Source organism: Elephas maximus, chromosome 3 (assembly GCF_024166365.1).
Source record: "Elephas maximus indicus isolate mEleMax1 chromosome 3, mEleMax1 primary haplotype, whole genome shotgun sequence".
Lineage (NCBI taxonomy): Eukaryota > Metazoa > Chordata > Mammalia > Proboscidea > Elephantidae > Elephas > Elephas maximus.
Window position 1 is genome coordinate 6,901,494 of NC_064821.1, and position 20,089 is coordinate 6,921,582.

The 20,089-nt window shown below is 48.0% G+C and overlaps 1 protein-coding gene across 16 annotated transcripts in view; it reads right to left on the minus strand.

Annotated features, from left to right (window-relative positions):
- The window catches only part of ZFR2 (zinc finger RNA binding protein 2), a 64,017-nt gene extending 53,537 nt beyond the window's left edge, over nucleotides 1-10,480 (minus strand). For 8 of the 16 annotated variants that reach the window (XR_007516414.1, XR_007516413.1, XR_007516412.1 and 5 more), the window contains exon 1: nucleotides 10,401-10,463. Coding sequence is in view for 3 of the 16 variants with exons in the window: in XM_049876407.1 (XP_049732364.1) it covers nucleotides 10,401-10,453 (53 nt within the window). In the remaining 13 variants the exon portion in view is untranslated. Of the gene's footprint in view, nucleotides 1-159; nucleotides 9,873-10,400 lie in introns of those variants that run through there. The other 8 variants (XR_007516421.1, XR_007516422.1, XR_007516416.1 and 5 more) reach the window with 4 other exon arrangements.
- Nucleotides 10,481-20,089: the final 9,609 nt, after the last annotated feature.

The window sequence follows — 20,089 nt, forward strand, 5'->3', positions numbered from 1 at the left end:
TCTCTTTTTCTCACCATGAAGGCCCCAAGTGCCTTCTCCATGTGAAAGGCCCATTTCACATCAGTTGCCCCCAGAAAACGGCCCAACATATTAGAAATGGATTCGATAAACTGTGTCATTGGGCTCTTGGGGGATCTGACCCCCCACCCCCATTTGCACCTTCTTTAAAATGCGGCTGCAAGTCCTCTTTACAACAGGGTCAGCTGGTTCTTCCAGGCAGGGACTCTGGGCTGGTGGAGTCCTCCAGACGGGGACTCCGAGAGTTTCCCGAGCTTCAGGGGTGAGCCGGCTCCACGTTTGCCAGTGGAACTCAGGGCTTCTCTTCCATCCTCTGGAAAGGAACACGGTCCCCACAGGCAGGGAGGCCACCTGGTTACCCAACGTCAGGAGCTGAAGACGACCGTCAGGATGCTATCCTGCTGGTTAGGCTGAAGAGAAAGCACTACGTGCTGTCCTTCTAGAAGCAGGGAAAGGGAAGGCTCTCCACCCAGCACTGAGTCAACACGGCGATGCCTTTTTACTGCTGGGAACCAAACTGGTAAAACTACCAACCTTTCTGGAACAGCGAGAGGCATGTGGTTCCAGCTGCTTCAGGGCCAAAAAGCCTCTCCAGCCGCGCCTATGCTAGTCTAACACGTGAACATCCCGCGTGAACAGACGAAGCCTCAACACACCAGGCAGCCAACATGAGCTTCTCCTGAACAAGTGCCACAGACAACAAGCCATCGGCCCGGGCTTTAACCAGTCACAGTCAAAACGTACAAGAAGCATACAACGTGCTCCAGAATCGAAGCAAAGCAAGTCTCAATGCGCGGTCAGCAGTGACAGTAAGAACTTGGAACATTCATTAAATGAAGGCAAATGACAGTGATTTGCTCCAAACGCAACTTACCTTAGGGGGAAAAAACTGCTCCAAACGAAAAAAATATCCACATATTCCCCAAAACACTAACAAACACAACTTCCAGACAAAAAAAATTTTGCAACCTTTAAATTGTAACACAAGACAAGTACAGCAGAACGGGACAGGTGGAGACTTTCAGTTCCTGGTTGGTGGCTGTTAGCTACCGCTGAGTCGACCCCTGACTCATGGCAACCCATGCACAACAGACCATTGTGATCCACGGGGTTTTCACTGGCTGACTTTTGGAAATAGATCGCCAGGTCTTTCTTCCTAGTCTGAGCTAGAACTTTTGCTGAAACCTATTCAACATCACAGAAGCATGCTAGCCTCCACTGACGGATGCGTGGTAGCTGCGCATGAGGTGTACTGGCTGAGGAACAAGATACCCGGACTGAAAAAAAAAAAAAAACCACTGTTGTGGAGTTGATTCTGACTCATAGTGACCCTGCAGGGCAGAGCAGAACTACCCCATAGGGCTTCCAAAGTTGTAAATCTTTATGGAAGCAGACTGCCACATCTTTCTCCCTCGGAGTGGCTGGTGGATTTGAACTGCCAACCTTTCAGTTAGCAACTGAGGGCAGGTAACAACTACCAACCTCTTGGGGTGCTAACAGTGTCGTCAGAAGTGAGCTCCTCAGCTACTTTAAGAACAAGGGAGAATGTATCCATTAGATTGTGGATGGAGTCAAGGCCTTTCTCTGGCCAAGATTCTAAAGGATCTTCTTTGTGTGAACAGCAGCCTTCAGTTTAAGGTGTCACTGCGCCTAAAACGATGTGAAAGAAGAGAAAGAAAAACCAACAGACACTACTTTGTAATAGCAAGCTTTGTGGAGGCCTACGATTTTAGTCTGATCCAGATAGCCACACCTGGCTTCCATGAGGGAGCCACCCGAACGATTTACAGCTGAGATGAAAACAAAGCCTGATACTAACTTCTTCACACAAACAAAAACCCCTCAGACTCTCCTTAAGCCACTCAAACTCGTGGAAGTGGAGGGCCCCTCCTCCTAGCTGTGACATGGACTTAAAAAAAATTAATAAACAAAGAAACCTGTTGCCGTTGAGTCGATTCTGACTCACAGCAACCCTAGAGGACAGGGCAGAACTGCCCTAAGGGGCAAGGGTTTCCAAGGAGCAGCTGGTGGCTTCGAACCGCTGACCTCTTGCTTAGCAGCCAAATGCTTAACCGCCGCACCAGTCCTCTTGTCGAACGCGTCTGTACCTGCTCTTTAAAACAGGAAGCTGCGGTGACAAAGCAGCAGCCTGTCTCCTCTGTCCTACGGTTTTAATTCGGGGCCTGTATTACACGCTGCGGGATTTCACATAGAAAGGGGACTTGTGAAGCCTCCAAGTGGCCAGATTTGCCACACGGGGTTCCCGTCGCATGTGTCAATGACGGGCGGAGCGAACGTGTAAGCTAGAGTTTGACATCTCTCCCCAAATACACACATTCTCTGCTGTCTTAAAACAAACAAAAAATCACTAACCCAGTTGCTATCGAGTCAGTGGCAACCCCACGTGTGTCAGAGTAGCAACGGAGCTCCGTCGGTTTTCAGTGGGGGAGTTTTCAGGAGATTGCCAGGCCTTTCTTCCAAGGCACCTCTGGGTGGACTCGAACCTCCAGCCTTAGGGTAGCAGCTGAGGGCATTCACCGTTTCCACTATTCAGGGGAATTCATGTACCTGTCTGGCCCCTATAGGGCAAGCTGTGATCCCTCATCTTTCAAGTTACCAATATAAAAAAAATGAACATGAGGTTTCCAAAACCCTTTTATACACCGTCCTTATTTTCCTAGCACTACTTAGTTATTTTGGCGCCCTGGTGGCGTACTGGTTAACAGCTTGTGTGCTAACCAAAAGGTCGGCAGTTCGATTCCAAGAGCCACTCCTTGGAAACTCTACGGAGCAGTCCTAGTCCACCCTATAGGGTCTCTATGAGTCGGAATCAACCTGACCACAGCGAGAGAGCTTTGACTTAGTTATTTAAGGAGCCCTGGTGGTGCAGCGGAAACCCTGGTGGCGTAGTGGTTAAATGCTACGGCTGCTAACCAAAAGGTCGGCAATTGAATCCGCCAGGCGCTCCTTGGAAACTCTAAGGGGCAATTCTACCCAGTCCTATAGGGTCGCTTGAGTTGGAATCAACTCGATGGCAGTGGGTTTGGTTTGGGTTTAGTGGTGCAGCAGTTAAAGCACTCAGCTGCTAACCGAAAGGCTGGCAGTTCAAACCCACCCAGCAGCTCCACAGAAGGACCTGGCAGTCTGCTCTTATAAAGACTACCCAAGAGGAAAACCAAACTTGTTGCTGTCGAGTTGATCTTTCTAGGAATAGGCCGCCACGTCTTTCTCCCGATGCGCAGCTGGTGGGTTCCAACTGCGAACCTTTCAGCTGGCAGCCGAGCACTTAACCGCCGCACCCCAGGGCCCCTCTGTAAAGATTACCGCCCAGGAAACCCTATGAGGCAGTTCTACCCTGTCACATGGGGTCGCTAGGAGTAGGAATCAACTCGACAGCCTAAACAGCAACTCAGCTACCTATACAGATCAGGGGGTCTTCTTCTCCTTACCTGTGTTACCCTGCAAAAGGACCCCAATTACACTCACTTCAAAAATAATGTTAAAGGATTATTGGAAAATGCTTTTCAACTTGCTATTTGTTCTGCCCCCCACATGCCTGTCAGGGTGTCGTACCGTGGGGGCTCGCATGTTGCTGTGATGCTGGAAGCTATGCCACCGGTATTTCAAACACCAGCAGGGTCACCCGTGGTGGACAGGTTTCAGCAGAGCTTCCAGGCTAAGACTAGGAAGAAGGACCCAGCAGTCTACTTCTGAAAAGAATTAGCCAGTGAAAAACCTTATGAATAGCAGTGAACATTAACAATCGGAATGTGGAACGTACAAAGAACGAATCTAGGAAAACAGGAAATCGTTAAAACTGAAACGGAACGCATAAAGATAGATATCGTGGGCATTAGTGAGCTGAAATGGACAGGTAGTGGCCACTCTGAATCAGACCACCATATGGTCTACTAAGCCGGGAATGACAAATCGAGGAGGAATGGCGTCGTGTTCATCGTCAAAAAGAACCTTTCAAGATCTATGCTGAAGTACAATGCTGTCAGTGACAGGATAATGTTCACACACCTACAAAGAAAATCAGTTAATATGGTTATTATTCAAATTTATACACCAATCACTAAGGCCAGAGATGAAGAAATTGAAGATTTTTACCAACTTCTGCAGCCTGAAATTGATCAAACACACAATCAAGGTGCACTGATAATTACTGACGATTGGAATGCGAAAGCTGGAAACGAAGGAGGAGGATCTATAGTTGGAAAATATGGCCTTGGTGGCAGAAATGACATTGAAGGTTGCGTGATAGAATTTTGCAAGACCAATGACTTCTTCGTTGCAAATATCTTTTTTTCACCAACATAAATAGCGACTATGCACATGGACCTCGCCAGATGGAATACACAGGAATCAAACTGACTACATCTGTGGAAAGAGATGATGGAAAAGCTCAATATCACCAGTCAGGACAAGGCCGGGGGCCGACTGTGGAACAGACCATCAATAGCTCATACGCAAGTTCAAGCTGAAACTGAAGAAAATCAGAACAAGTCCACAGGAGTCAAAGTGCGACTTTGAATATATGCCACCTGAATTTAGAGACCATCTCAAGAATAGATCTGATGCATTGAACACTAGCAACCGCAGACCAGACCAGTTGTGGAATGACATCAAGGACATTATACATGAAGAAAGAGGTCACTAAAAAGACAGGAAAGAAAGAAAAGACCAAAATGGATGTCAGAAGAGACTCTGAAACTTGCTCTTGAACGCTGAGTAGCTAAAGTGAAAGGAATGACGAAGTAAAAGAGCTGAACAGAAGATTTCAAAGGGCTGCTCAAGAAGACAAAGTAATATAATGACAGGTACAAAGAGCTGGAGAAAGAAACTTTGGATGAATCCTGGCTGAAAGCAGAGAATACCAGAAAGATGTTTACCTGTGTTTTATTGACCATGCAGAGGCACCTGACTGCATGGATCACGACAAACTATGGATAACACTGGGAAGAACGGGAATTCCAGAACACTTAATTGCGCTCATGAGGAACCTGTACTTACACGAAGAGGCAGTTGTTCAAATAGAGCAAGGGGATACTGTGTGGTTTAAAGGCAGGAAAGCTGTGTGTCAGGGCTGTGTCCTTTCACCATACTTATTCAGTCTGTATGCCGAGCAAATAATCTGAGAAGCTGGACTATATGAAGAACAGGCATCAGGGTTGGAGGAAGACTCATTAACAACCTGAGATATGCAGATGACACAACCTTGCTTGCTGAAGTGAAGAGGACTTGAAGCACTTACTGATGAAGACCAAAGACCACAGCCTTCAGTATGGATTACACCTCAACATAAAGAAAACAAAAATCCTCACAACTGGACCAGTGAGCAACATCATGATAAACGGAGAAAAGACTGAAGTTGTCAAGGATTTCATTTTACTTGGATCCACAATCAACACCCATGGAACACAGCGGTCAAGAAATCAAAAGACTTACTGCATTGGGCAAATCTGCTGCAAAGGACCTCTTTAAAGTGTCAAAAAGCAAAGATGTCAATTTGAGGACTAAGGTGCACCTGCCTCAAGCCAAGATTTTTCAATCTCATATGCATGTGAAAGCTGGAGAATGAAAAAGGAAGACTGAAGAAGAACCGATGCCTTTGAAGTATGGTGTCGGAGAAGAGTGCTGCATACGCCACGGCCTGCCAGGAGAACCAACAAATCTGTCCTGGAAGGAGTACAGCCAGAATGCTCCTTAGAACCAAGAACGGCGAGACTACGTCTCACATACCTTGGACGTGTTATCATAAAGTGGAAGGTCAGAGAAAAAGAGGAAGACCCTCAACGATATGGATTGACACAGTGGCTGCGACAACGGGCTCAAACATAGCAACGACTGCGAGGATGGCACAGGACCGGGCAGTGTTTCGTTTTGTGGTACACAGGGTCACCATGAGTTGGAACCGACTCCTCGGCATCTAACAACAACAACATATTTGTTCTGATTGTTCCAAATATACGTGGTGGAAAACCCACACAAAAGAAAACTGCTAAAAATTCAGAACTGAGAATGTAATATTTTTAGAAAGATTTAGAAAAAAATCTCCATTAGGAATCTACTTATGCCCTAACGCTGGTGAATAAAAGGAAAATTCAAACTACACATTTCAAACCATTTTAAGCCCATCCAATTGTGGTAGATCTACCGTAGCACTGCGCTTTCACTTGAAACCTTCTCCTTAAAGTACACTTCGCTAAGTGTTCATTCGCAGTGCTGAGCTGCCTCTCCAAAGGCCCTCCCAAGGACTTCTTTCAGTCCCTCCCTGAAGCATGGGTCAGTCCTCAGAGAGCACCCTCGAACAGGGAGAACGGGCCCTGCCTCGCTCCTCTGGCATCTGGACTCAAGGAGAGCGCTAGTTAAGTGCAGTCGCCTCCTAGGATGCTTCAGACTCTGCCCGTTACTGTTGCTGTGAGGGGCCACCACGTGTGCAGAGCAGAACTGCCCCATGGGATTTTCAAGGCTGTGATCTTTCGGAAGAAGATTGCCAGGCCTTTCTTCCGAGGTGCCTCTGGGTGGGTTCAAACTGCCAATTTTTTTTGCTAGTAGTCACCCCGGTATCTGAGACTCAGCTAGAGTTCCCAACCTGCCCCATTCTCCATGTGGTTAATGCAACCCCACTTTTAGCTGTGGTGGCAGGGGTCTGCAACAAGTCCCCGGAGGCAACAACATCAGATTCTCCTCCAGGGGCACCTGGGCTCCTGTGACCTGAGCTCCAAGGACAGGCTGGCTTTGGTGGCGAGTGGCACGGCCACCCCAGGAGGGCCTGGAGGGCCGTGGGAGGATGCGTAGCAGAGGCCGGGCTGGGTATGACCAGAACTGAGTTACCCTGGCTGCAGTCATACCTGACAGAGCAGGGCTCCCAACTGGGGGCATTAACAGGTGGTCCTCCACAAAGGACCGACAAATGGCGACTATGGTTTCTACCCATCACTGATAGAGTTTAGTGGGCTTCCAACCAGGCTTCTAACTTCCTGCCACCCTCCCGATGAAGGAATTCAGCCTGTTAAGACGTGTGCCAAAAGCTTATTAAAATAGAGCTTGCCTTTATGGGAAGTTAAGTATTACCCCCGAACCCAGCAGGTGTCACATTTTGATTTAACAAGAACGCAAAGACAGAGGTAGCCAACTGTGTAGTACCAGGGGAACTGGACAAAGAGCTGGACTAAGAGAGAAAGGTAACAACGGACACAGCTGTCTGCTTCCTCCACTGGTGTGGACTTACGACACACAGCTCTGAGCTTTCAATGTCTTGATTACCAAAGCAATTAAAACACACAGCAAACCCCATTGTGATCTCCTTAGCTGCTCTCTGCTCACAACTGAAAACACACTCAGTGCTAACTGAAAGCGCTATGGAGCTCACCCTTTCCCTTTGGAAGGTTACTCCTTGATCCTGAACTCTGCAGCACTCATGCTTAAACTCCAAAAAAGCCATCCGACACCCACGAGACCATCTCAAATAAAATAAAGGATCATCGACAGGCCACTGCACACTTCCATAACACCTTCAAGAGTGAACCTGCATCCAATTCTCACCACTGCTGTCATGGATTCGACTCTAACTCGTGGCCACTACACGTGTGTCAGAGTAGAACTATCTTGTATTGGGTTTTCAACGGCTGACCTTTCGGAAGCAGACTGCTAGGCCTTTCTTCTAAGGTACCTCTAGGAGGACTTGAACTGCCAATCTTGCAGTTAGCAGCTGACTGCATTAACTGTTGGTATCACCCCGGGACCCCCTCCAATTGTTGCTGAGTGCTGCTGAGTCGATTCCGACTCACAGTGACTCCCTGTGACAGAACAGAACTGCTCCACTGGGTTTCCCAGTATATAATCTTTACAGGAGCAGATTGCCAGGTCTATCTCCCAAGGAGCTGCTGGGTGGGTCTGAACAGACAAGCTTTCGGGTAGCAGCACCACCACGGCTCCATCTCTGACTCTTGCCGACCAACAATTAAAAAACTGCAGATCTCAACCCTATTTACGGGTGCTGAGGTACAGAATACTGCCACCTAGGACAATGGTTATCCATATTTTTTAAAAACATATTTAAAAATCTTATGAAACAAACTTTTGTCTTTGCTTTGGCAAGTCATGAAATGGGCTTTATAAGTACTGTTGTCCCAAGGCCACCATAACTTGGTATTCACAAAATCTGTCATCTAACTAGCTTTTCCACAGTGTACTATGTAAGGATTATAGACTTTAAAAAGTAGCTGAGTTTCCCAGCAAAGCTCATTTACCCCCAAAAAGGTCTGGTTAAGTGAAAATCATTTGGATTAAAAAAAAAAAAAAAAAAATTCAGATAACGCACATTATCTCGTTCCGAGGTTCTGTGAGAACGGCATTTATTTTGCTATGAGTCCTGGGCTGTGTTTAGCCTTAGTCAATATCTACTCTTTTCTCAAGAACAACGCACTCTCAAGGACAATTCTAAAGATAGGCTAATGTGACGCACACTTGACGGTAGTGCCACATCCTTGTTACGTGGACACTGTCTCACTGATGTCATTCCAATACAGAAAATTGCTGTGCTAAAATCTTTAAGTACATTAATTCGAATAAACGACAAAACATCTACTGGACGTTGGCAACTACCTATTATAGCAGCATAAATGCTCAATTTCTCCTCTGGAAGGAAATCTTAATCAAAAGCGTAACATTCAAGTTATTTTCCTCATCTCACCGAAGATCACACTGGAGAAAGCAATAGAAAAAGAGAGAAAAAGAAAGGACAGGGGAGCCAGCTAACACGCACAGGTGTTAAAGGCTCTGCACCAGGAAAACAGCAGATTATACATTCTCTCCCCGATAGAAAATTCACGGCTAGCCATATTCTGTTCCACCACAGAAACCACTCCGAAGGCAGAAAACACGAGGTGCACTCCCGATTCCACAGTCCGTGGCTCCAACCCATGGTTTCTCTTTATGATTCCATGAGAAGGAACACGGCAAACGACTGGGTTGGCAGCGGAAACACTGGTGGTGTAGTGGTTAAGTGCTAGGCTGCTCACCAAAAGGTCGTCAGTTCAAATCTACCAGGTACTCCTTGGCAAGTCTATGGGGCAGTTCTACTCTGTCCTATAGGGTCGCGATGAGTCGGAACCGACTCAACGGCAATGGGTTTACAGGGTTGGCAGATTCTGTGAAAAACTGAAACACAAGTCTTAAATTTATTTTCAACTTTTACTGAAACCAATATTAACGAAACAAGCAGCCAAGCCTCCTCATTCAGCTGATAACCTATCCATCGATTGCCTAAGGTGCTACTGGCATCTGTGGTGGGCTCAGCAGGGTCTGTGAGACACTAGCCCAAGAGGGGACACCAGGCTACCGCGTGGAAATTGTCGCCAAGGTGAGAAATGAAAGCGATGGGGTGTTGTGTGTTTGTGAGTGTGTGCACATTTGAGGTGTCCCATCCACAGATCCTTCCTTCCTCTGGCTACTTTCCCTCTTGCCATCTCTTCTCTAAGCTCCTCTCCTCCCAAATGCCTGGGTCCCCATTTTTTGTTGTTGTGGGCCACCTAGTTGGTTCCAACTCACAGTGACCCCATGGGACAGAGCAGAACTGCCCACGTGGGGTTTCCTAGGCTATAATCTTTACGGGAGCAGATCGCCAGGTCTTTCTCTCATGGAGAGATTTCCAGCCGAGCGCTTAATCACTGCAACACCAGGGCTCCTTCCGCATCCTCTTCTGGGTCTTAAATATCCAAACACCTTCTCCATAGAGTTTTAAGGTCCCAAGTCCCTCTCGCCCGCCTCACTTTCCCCTTCCCTGGAAGCCCCAGGTGCCTATCCTCCTACGGGGTCTCGGGATCCCTCCGTATCAAGTGCCTGCCCTGCCCCATCGAGCCTCAGTTTACCCCCAGGTCTCTGCCCCTCCCTCTGGCCTTCTCTCCCCCTCCCCATCAGGGGTCGGTTCCCCCAGCCCCCACCTCCTCTGCCAAGGTCTCCGTCTCTCCCCTTGCCCAGCCAGGTCCCCTCCACGTCTGTCTTCTCCTCTCCCCCTCAGGTGTCGGTACCCCCCTCGATGTGAGCCCCCTAAGGTACTGATGCCCTTCCTCAGCACGGCTCGGGCTGCAGCCCCCAAGACAGGCCCAGGCCCCCTCCCTCCTCTCTCCCCTTGACGGACTGAACTCAGGGTCGCGGCCTCTCCGGCTCCGCGGCCGCCGCCATCTTCGCCAGAATCAGCCTCCCAGCCGGGGTCCGGGCAGGTTCCGACAGAGGCCGCGCACCCGCGGGCTCCCCACGGCGCGGCTGCCCCCGGGCCGGGACCAGGCGCGCGGAGAGGGACGCGGGTGAAAGTCGGTTCGCGGCCAGGCTGCGGGGCCAAGCCGAGCGGGGCGGGCGCCGCGCGGGGCAGTTACCTGTACTGCGGGCCGGTGCCCTGGGCGAAGCCGTAATAGTTACTCGCCGCCATCTTGGCGTCCTCACAGAGGCCTGCCGGCCCAGAAGAGGAGCGAAGGGGCGGGTCGCCGACTTGTGACGTCACCCTGGCTCCGCCCCCAGCCGCGTGCCGCTCGCGCCCCGCCACGTGCCCCAGGCCACGCCCCCTGCGCGAAGCTCCGGGCTTCTGGGTTCCTGCTGCGTGTCTGGGGGCGAGTCTCTGCTTCGCGCCCGCCCCCACTCAGGCCCTGGCCCTTGCGCGAAGCCCCCCCTCCCCTTCCACTAATCTGGGTGGGGTGTCGGCCACAGGCCCGGTTCCCTCGGCCCCGCCACTTATGCAAAGACCCACCCCTGATGCGAAGCTCCACTTTCCCTTTAACCACTTAGCTGTGGGGTCTCTGGGAGCCCTGGTGGTGCAGTGGTTAAGCACTTGACTGCTAACCAAAAGGTGGCGGTTGGAACACACCAACCGCTCCCCAGCAGAAGGATGGTGGCAGCCTGATTCCATAAAGATTACAGCCTTGGAAACCCTATAGGGCAGCTCTACTCCATCCTGTAGGGTTGGTATGAGTCGGAAACGACTTGATGGCAATAGGTTTTTAGTGGGGAGGGGCGCTCTGACTCAAACCCCGCCTACTCCCTCAAGTACTCCTCATCCAGGTCTCTGCCTCACTCCTGGCCCCTTGCACAAAGCCCCATCCCTTGCTCGGAGCCTTGCCTTCCTTTCGAGTACTCTAATGGGGGGAGTCTCTGCCTTGCGCCCCGCCCCGCACCCCAGGCCACGCCTCCCGGGCGAAGCTCTCACATCGCTCAATGAGGGATAAGTGTCTTTACATCGCGTCCCGCCCCCCGCTTCAGACCCCTCCCCTTGTGCTAAGCCCCACCCCTTATGCAAAACCACACCTTCCCTTTAACCATTCAGCTGTGGGATCGCTGCCTTATGCCCCGCCCCTTGAGTGAAACCCCACCCCTACACAAAGCCCCGCCTTCCCTTCAAGCACTCACTTTAAGGACCTTTGCTTCGGGCCCCTTCCTGCACCCCCGGCCCCGCCCCAGAAGCAAGCCTCTAGGGGCTCTCTAATATCCACCAGTCCCTCCAAGCGTGGGACGCTCTCTTCGGGGATGATTTTACTTTTGTTCCAGTTCAGTGGGTTTGGGAACCCCGATGGGCGGCGTATGCAGCCCCTTTGACACTGCAGAGTCCCGCTTGTGTCTTCAGCAGCCCCCTGGGTGCCAGTCTTCTCAAGGGGTTTTGTAAGGACACCTTTGGCACCTAAAATTCAGTGGCCCTAACCCAGCGGGGATCACCTGGGGACATTCTGGCCCCAGGGGACACTGGGCAGTGTCTGGGGACATTTGTGGTTGTCACAACTGGGGGAGGAATGCTACTGGCATCCAGTGGGTGTGGGCCAGGGATGCTGCTCAACACCCTACAGTGCACAGGATGGCCCCAGCCCAGGGAAGGAGCTGGCCCCCGTGGCAGCAGTGTCAGGGGAAGAGAGCCTGCTGTAAACGTAATTCGTTTTGACGACTATTTACTGAGCCACCTGCTATGGACTTGGCCACTTGCATGCAGCAGTCAGCAAAGCCGTGGTAGCTACCAGCCCTCCCAGAATGTGGAAACAGGTAAGCAGACCTTAACCACACTATTCATGACAATTATGGTTCTACCTTTTGTTAATGACAGCTTTGTTCTCAAGATACGATTCACATACCATACAATTCATGCATTTAACATGTACAGTTTAGTGGTTTTTTAGTATGTACACAGTCATGCAACCATCCTTTCTATCTCATTCCAGAACATTCTCGTCACCCCAAAAAGAAACCCCTTACTTAGTAGCAGTCACTCCCCCACTCCCCACTTGCCCCAGACATTCTGTCTTTGTGGATTTGCCTATTCTGACCATTTTTTATGAATGGAGTAATGCAACATGTGGTCCTCCGTGTCTGACTTCTTTCACTCCGCATAGTGCTTTCAAGGTTCATCCCTTTTGTAACGTGTATCAGAGCTTTATTTCTTTTTATGGCCGAATAATATTCCATGACCACCTTGTGGTGGTTTTATGTGTTTTGGTGATTCTGGCAGCTATGCCACCAGTATTTCAAATACCAGGAGGGCCACCGATGACGTAGAGGGTTCAGCGGAGCTTCCAGACTAGGACAAACTCAGAAGAAAGGCCTGACGATCTACTTCTGAGAATCTAAGAAAACCTTATGGATCACTAGAGAGTGGTGTCCAACTCGCTTGCTTTGGATATGTCATTAGAGGGGGGTCTGTCTCTGGAGGAGGACATCAGGTTTGGTGAAACAGAGGGCCAACAAGGGTGAGGAGACCCTCAGTGAGATGGATTGGCACGATAGCCCCAACGATGGACTCAAGCATGCTGACAATCGTGAGGATGACACAGAACTGGGCAACGTTTCATTCCATTGTATGTAAGGTCGCCATGAGTTGGAGTTGGCTCAAAGGCAACCATCTAATACTTGTGAAGAGTGTGCTTCTTAGCTCAAATAGGAAGCTTAGGTAGCAGTGAGTTCATGTTAATGGGGGAGGAACAATTTGAAAAAGAAGGTGAGAACGATTCACGATTGGAAAAATGTAATCAGTGTCACGGAATCGTACACGTGGAAATTGTTGAATGGGTGTATGTTTTGCTGTGTGTATTCTCAAGAACCACAAAAATAAAATGAAATAAAATACTTTTTAAGATGTCATTACGTTTAACCAACACTAACTCCTGAGGTCACCTTGTAGCTAAGTAACCAACTGGCTCACAAAATAAAGAATATCACCTGTGAGTACTGTGCTCCTATATGAGACCAAACAGTCAACGATTATTTTAACATAAAGATGAGCATGTAAGGGGGCGGGGAAACTAGATGAATGGAAACAGAACAACCAGAATGGAAATAATGAGCATGTTCACACATTATGAAGAATGTAACCAATGTTACTGAACAACTTGTGTGGAAATTGTTGAATGGGAACCTTAAACCACTGTGTAAACCTTCCCTGAAAACACAATAAAATATTGTTTTTTTAACAAAAGTCATTAGGTTTAAGACACACTCTATGCTGATGTTATGAATTGAATTGTATCCCCCCAAAATGTGTATCGAGTTGGCTAGGCCATTGTCATGGATTGAATTGTGTCCCCCAACATACGTGTCAACTTGGCTAGGCCATGATTCCCAGTATTGTGTGATTGTCCACCATTTTGTCATCTGATGTGATTTTCCTACGTGTTGTAAATCCTACCTCTATGATGTTAACAGGGCAGGATTAGAGACAGTTATGTTAATGAGGCAGGACTCAATCTACAAGATTAGGTTGTGTTTTAAGCCAGTCTCTTTTAAGATACAAAAGAGAGAAGCAAGCAGAGACATGGGGACCTTATACCACCAAGAAAGCAACGCCAGGAGCAGAGCGTGTCCTGTGGACCCAAGGTTCTTATGCTGAGAAGCTGCTAGACTGGGGAAGACTGATGACAAGGACCTTGCTCCAGAGCCGACACAGAAAATCATCCCCTGGAGCTGTGCCTTGAGTTTGGACTTCTAGCCTCCTAGACTGTGAGAGAATAAATTTCTCTTTGTTAAAGCCACCCACTTGTAGTATTTCTGTTATAGCAGCACTAGATTACTAAAACAGCCAAGAGTCCCAGTTTTGTGTGGTTGTACTCCATTTTGTGATCTGATGTAATTATCCTATGTGTTGTAACTCCTAACCTCTATGATGTTAATGAGGCAGGATTAGAAGCAATTATGTTAATGAGGCAGGACACAAGCTACAGGATTAGGTTGTATCTTGAGTCAATCTCTTTTGAGATATAAAAGAGAAGGGAACAGAGAGGATACCGCCAAGAATGAAGAGCCAGGAGTAGAGTGCATCCTTTGGACTTGGGGTCCCTGCGCTGAGAAGCTCCTAGACCAGGGGAAGATTGATGACAAGGACCTTCCCCCAGAGCCGACAGAGAGAGAAAGCCTTCACCTGGAGCTGGCACCCTAAAGTTGGATTTCTAGCTTCCTAAACTGTGAGAGAATAAATTTCTATTTGCTAAACCCACCCATTTGTATTTCTGTTATTACAGCATTAGATGACTAAGACAGCTGGTACAGCCTCAGTCACATAACAAAGAAAACCCTGTTCCCAAATGGGGCCAGAAGGGACGCAATTCAATCTGTAACAACACTTCACAGCCTCGTGCCCCCCAGGAGCCTAAGCACCATGTGACAGGTACGTCTGCATAACCCCCGGGGTCCCTCAAGGCCACGTTCAATTACAATAGCCCCCTCACCGGACTCAGGAGAGCCCAAAGCTATCACCCTGATGGGGTATTTATAGTTCATTTACTGTTCTCCGGGTCCCTGACGCATGATACGAATCAGGAGCCATTCGATCATACACGATGTTGCCTAGAAACAAAGTTGACATTTTTGTCTTAGTCCATTTCCAAGACAACAAAACCAGAAGGTGTCACATGGTCAAATTCTCTTCTGGAGGAGGGAAGGGTTTGGGAAATCCATTATCTAAAGCAAGAATTGAAGAGTGCCGGGGCAGAGTGAGCAGCTCTTACAAGGCTTGCTCAAGTAAATGTCTGGGCAATTATCCTCTACAGAGTCCCTGAGTGGTGTGAACAGTGAACACGCTCACCTGCTCACCAAAAGTTTGCAGGTTCGAGTCCACCCAGAGTTACCTCAGAGGAAAGCCCCGGCCACCTGGTTCTGAAAAATCAGCCATTGAAAGCCCTGTGAATCAGGGCCACAATAGATGGACCCTGATACAACGGGAGAAGAACACAGAACTCAAATTCTGAAAAAGTCTGGACTTAACTGAACCTGTTGAGACTAGAGGACTCCCTGAGAATATCGCCCTGAGATACTCCTTAAACCTTGAACCAAAACTATCCCCCGAGGCCACTTTTTAGTGAAACATCAGATTAGCACACAAAATAAAAGATATTACCCATGAGCACGGTGCTTCATTAAAAAACCATTTCTGGGAGACCAAAAGGGCAACAATGACTCTAAACCAACAATGAGAAGCTTGGGGGGCAGGGAAGCTAGAGTACTGGAAACGGAACCACCAGAGCACAGAGAGAATGTTGACACATTGTGAAAAATGTAACTAATATCACTGAACAATTTGCGTAGAAATTGTCAAATTGGAACCTAACTTACTGTGTAAACTTTCACTGAAAACACAGTAAAATATTATTTTAAAAACAAAAAACCCCGTGGAGCACAGTTCTACTCTGACACACATGGGGTCACTATGAGTCGGAATTCACGCAGCAGGAACTGGCGATGGTAATTTTATGGTTAACTTCTTGAGGAACTGCCAAACTGTTGTCCAAAGCCACTGGACCATTTTATGTTCCCACCAGCAATGCACAGGGCTTGCAGCGTGTTCACATTCTCCCCAACATTTGTTACTGTTCGTTTTTTTCTGATAACAGCCATCTTAGTGGGGGTGAAGTGGTATCTCACTGTAGTTTTGATTTGCACCTCCCTAAATTTTTTTTTTTAATGACCCAAGCCTGGTGGCACAGTGGTTAAGAGCTCAGCCGCTAACCAAAAGGTTAGCTGTTCCAATCTGCCAGCCGCTCCTTGGAAACCCTATGGAGCAGTTCTACTCTCCTATAGGGTAGTTATGAATCGGAATTGACTCCATGACAACGGTGTTTTTTTTTTTTTTTTTTTAATGACTGAAGATGTTTAACATCTTTGCATGTGCTTATCGGCCATTTGTATAGGTTCTTTGGAGAAATGTTAATTTTTTTTCTCTCTCTATTTTTTATTGTACTTTAGATGAAGGTTTACAGAACTAGTTTCTCACTAAACAGGTAGTACAAGTATTGTTTTATGACATTGGTTAACAACCCCACAACATGTCAACACTCTCCCCTTCTCAAGCTTGGGTTCCCTATTACCAGCTTTCCTGTCCCTTCCTGCCTTCTAGTCCCTGCCCTGGGCTGGTGTGCCCCTTTAGTCTTGTTTTATTGTATGGGTCTGTCCAATCTTTGACTGAAGGGTGAACCTCAAGAGTGACTTCAGTACTGAGCTAAAAGTATGTCTGGGGGGCCATACTCTTGGGGTTTCTCCAGTCTCTGTCATGCCACTAAGTCTGGTCTTTTTTTGTGAGTTAGAATCTTGTTCTACATTTTTCTCCAGCTCTGTTGGGACCCTCTATTGTGATCCCTGTCAGAGCAGTCAGTTGTTGCGGCCGGGCACCATTTAGCTGTACTGGACTCAGTCTGGTGGAGCCCATGTGGACAAATGTGTATTCAAGACCCATTTGGCTTTTTGACCATGGAATATTACAAGAGAATCAAAAACTTAAAGTACATTGGGCAACCCTGGAGAGGCAGTGTTTCTTTGTCTATGTTAAGTGTTGTTGTTGGGTGCCATCAAGTCGATTTTCAACTCACAGCGATACCATGTGACAGAGTAGAACTGCCTCATAGGGTTTCCTAGGCTGTAATCGTTATGGGAGCAGATCACCAGGTCTTCTCCCTCAGAGCTGCTGGGTGGGTTTGAACCACCAACCTTTCAGTTTGCACCCAAGCACGTAACCATTGGGCCACCAGGGCTCCTTTATATTCAGTACCAAAAGCCAAAGACAAGAACAAACAAAAAACATTCTGACTCATAGCAACCCAGTAGGACAGAGTAGACCTGCCCCATAGGGTCTCCAAGGAGTGGCTGGTGGATGTGAACTGTTGACCTTTTGGTTGCCAGCCAAGCTCTTAACTACGGCGCCACCAGGGCCCCTTATACTAAGGAAGCATCAGTAAAAATACCAGTTGCCATTAAGTCAACTTCAACTCACAGGGATTCCGTGTGTGAAGAGAACTGATCCATAGGTTTTTCCAGGCTGTGACCTTTCAGAAGTAGATTGCCAGGCCTTTCTTCCGAGGCATCTCCAGGTGGACTTGAACCTTCAACTTTTTCGCTAGCAGCCGAGCACATTAACTGTTAGCAAGACCCAGTTTGGACTCCCGTATTATTAGCTCTGGTGGCACAATGGTTAAGTGCCTTGAAAACCCTTACGGGGCAGCTCTACTCTGCACACATGGGGTCGCCATGACTTGGAATCAACTTGACGGCACCTAACGACAACATATAAGATGCAAGGTCCCCAGGCAACACAAACAGTTTGTGCTCGACTGCTAACCTAAAGGTCGGTGATTTGAACCCACCCAGCAGCTCCCCAGGAGAAAGACCTGGCCATCTGCTTCTGTAAAGATTAAAAAAAAACCTACGGGGCCTAGAAAACCCTACGGGGCCATTTTACTCTGCACACATGGGGTCTCCATAAGTCAGAATCAACTCGACGGCAGCTAACAACAGCAATGACAGCTAATCCTTGGACAGAAAGCCCAGGGTGCCGGGGGAAGCCGTGTTGGTGAGTTAGCCATGGCATCCTTCCCCGGGGTCGTCCTGACCATGTGCGGCCACTGGACAGAGTCTGAGGCGTCTGGTGACTGCAGCTCTCCCAACACTCCCTGGCTAAGGGCCAGCTGGGTAATGACTCACCGCCAGCCTCTGGTCCCCCCGCCCCGCCCCTCAGCTCTACTTATATAAGGAAGGCTGCTTCCTCTTGGCAAAGCTGGTTCATTTTAGTGTTTTCTCTGCCGATACCAGAGGCCACATATTGTATGATTCAATTTATCCATAGAGACAGAAAGTAAATGAGTGGTTGCCTAGGGGATGGGGAGTTTGGGGGGAAATGGGGAATGGCAGCTAATGGGCCGTTTTTGTTCTTATTGTTGTGTGCCATCGGGTTGCTTCTGACTCATGTCGACCCCGTGTGACAGAGTTAGAGCTGGTGGATTCGAACTGCCAGCATTTTGGTTAGCAGCCTGGGCTCTTAACCACTTCGCCAAAAGATCACAGCCTAGCAAACCGTATGGGGCAGTTCTACTCTGGCACACAGGGTCGCTATGGGTCAGAAACAACTCAACGGCACACAGCAACAACAGTCTTTATGGGAGCAGATCGTCAGGTCTTTCTTCCTTGAAACTGCTGGGTGGGTGCAAACCACTCACCTTTCGATTAGCAGCCGAGCACTTAACTGGTGCATCATTAGGTCCTAGCTAATGAGTAGGGGGTTTCTTTTTGGGGTGATGAAAATGTTCTAAAACTGATGATGGTGATGGCTACAGAGCTCCGTGAATGCAGGAAAAGCTATTGGATTGTACACTTTAAATGGGTGAATTACATGGCATGTGGGTTATAGCTGTATAAAGCTGTTATTTTAAAGAATGAAAAAGAAGAGGCAAGAGTATCTGCAGATGGTATGTAAATATATCTGGTGTGCTTATATATCTGGAACACCCAAAAGAAGGAATGGAAAAATGCTATGAATGTTAAGAAACTAGGGAAATAAAAAAACCAAACCCATTGCCATCAAGCTGATTCCGACCCATAGTGACCCTTTATGACAGAGTAGAACTGTCCCTTAGGGATTCCAAGGCTGTAAAGCAGACTGCCACATCTTTCTCCGGGAGAGTGGCTGGTGGATTTGAACCGTCTTCCTTTTGGTTGGCAGCCGATTGCTTAATCGCTGTGCCACCCAGCCTCCTTCATTAGCCGTTGTTGCTAGGTGCCATCAAGTCAGCTCCGGATTGTAGTGATCCTATGTACAACGACATGAAACACCGTCTGGTCCTGCACCATCTTCATAATCGTTGCTGTGTTTGAGCCCATTGTTGCCACCACTCTGTCAATCCATCTCAATGAGGGTCTTCCTCTTTTTTGCTGACCCTCTACTTTACCAAGCGTGATGTCCTTTTCCAGGGACTGGTCCCTCCCGATAACAACGTGTCCAAAGCACGTGAGATGGTCTCGCCATCCTTGCTTCTGAGGAGCATTCTGGCTGTACTTCTTCCAAGACATTAGCTGTTAGGCAGATGCAAATCAAAACCACATGAGATACCACCTTACCCCCATTAAAATGGCAAAGATCAGAAAAAATGGAAAACAGTAAGTGCTAGCGAGGTTGTAGAAGGGTGCAGCCGCTGTGGAGAAGTTTGGCGGTTCTTTAAAAAGTTGAACATAGAACTACCATATGACCCAGCAATCTTAATCCTAGGTGTATACCCAGAAGAAGTGAAGGCAAGAATGAAGACCGAAACTGTACACCAGTGTTCACTGCAGCACTTTTCACAATAGCCAAAGGGTGGAAACAACCCAAGTGTCCATCAACAGACGAACCGATAAACACAACGTGGGCCCTCTGCACGATGGAGTACCACTCAGCCGTAAAGAGGAATGCAGTCCTGCTGCACACCACCACATGGGTGGACCTCGAAAACATCATGCTGAGAGAAATAAGTCAGTCACAAAAGGACAAAGACTGGATGATCTCACTTATATGAAATCAGGAAATATATAAAAACCAAAAATTATTAGTGGCTACCAGGGGAGGGAGGGAGGGGGAGACAGGGAGTGTTTGCTTAGGGGGAAGTGAGTTTATGTCAATGGTGGTGGAATGGTCTGGAAAAGGACAGTGAGAGTGGTTGCACAACTTGGAGAATGGAATCAATGTCACTGAATTGCATGTGGAGAAATTGTTGAATTGGCATATATATATTTTTTAATTTTTATTGTGCTTTAAGTGAAAGTTTACAAACCAATTCAGTCCCTCACACAAAAATTTATATAC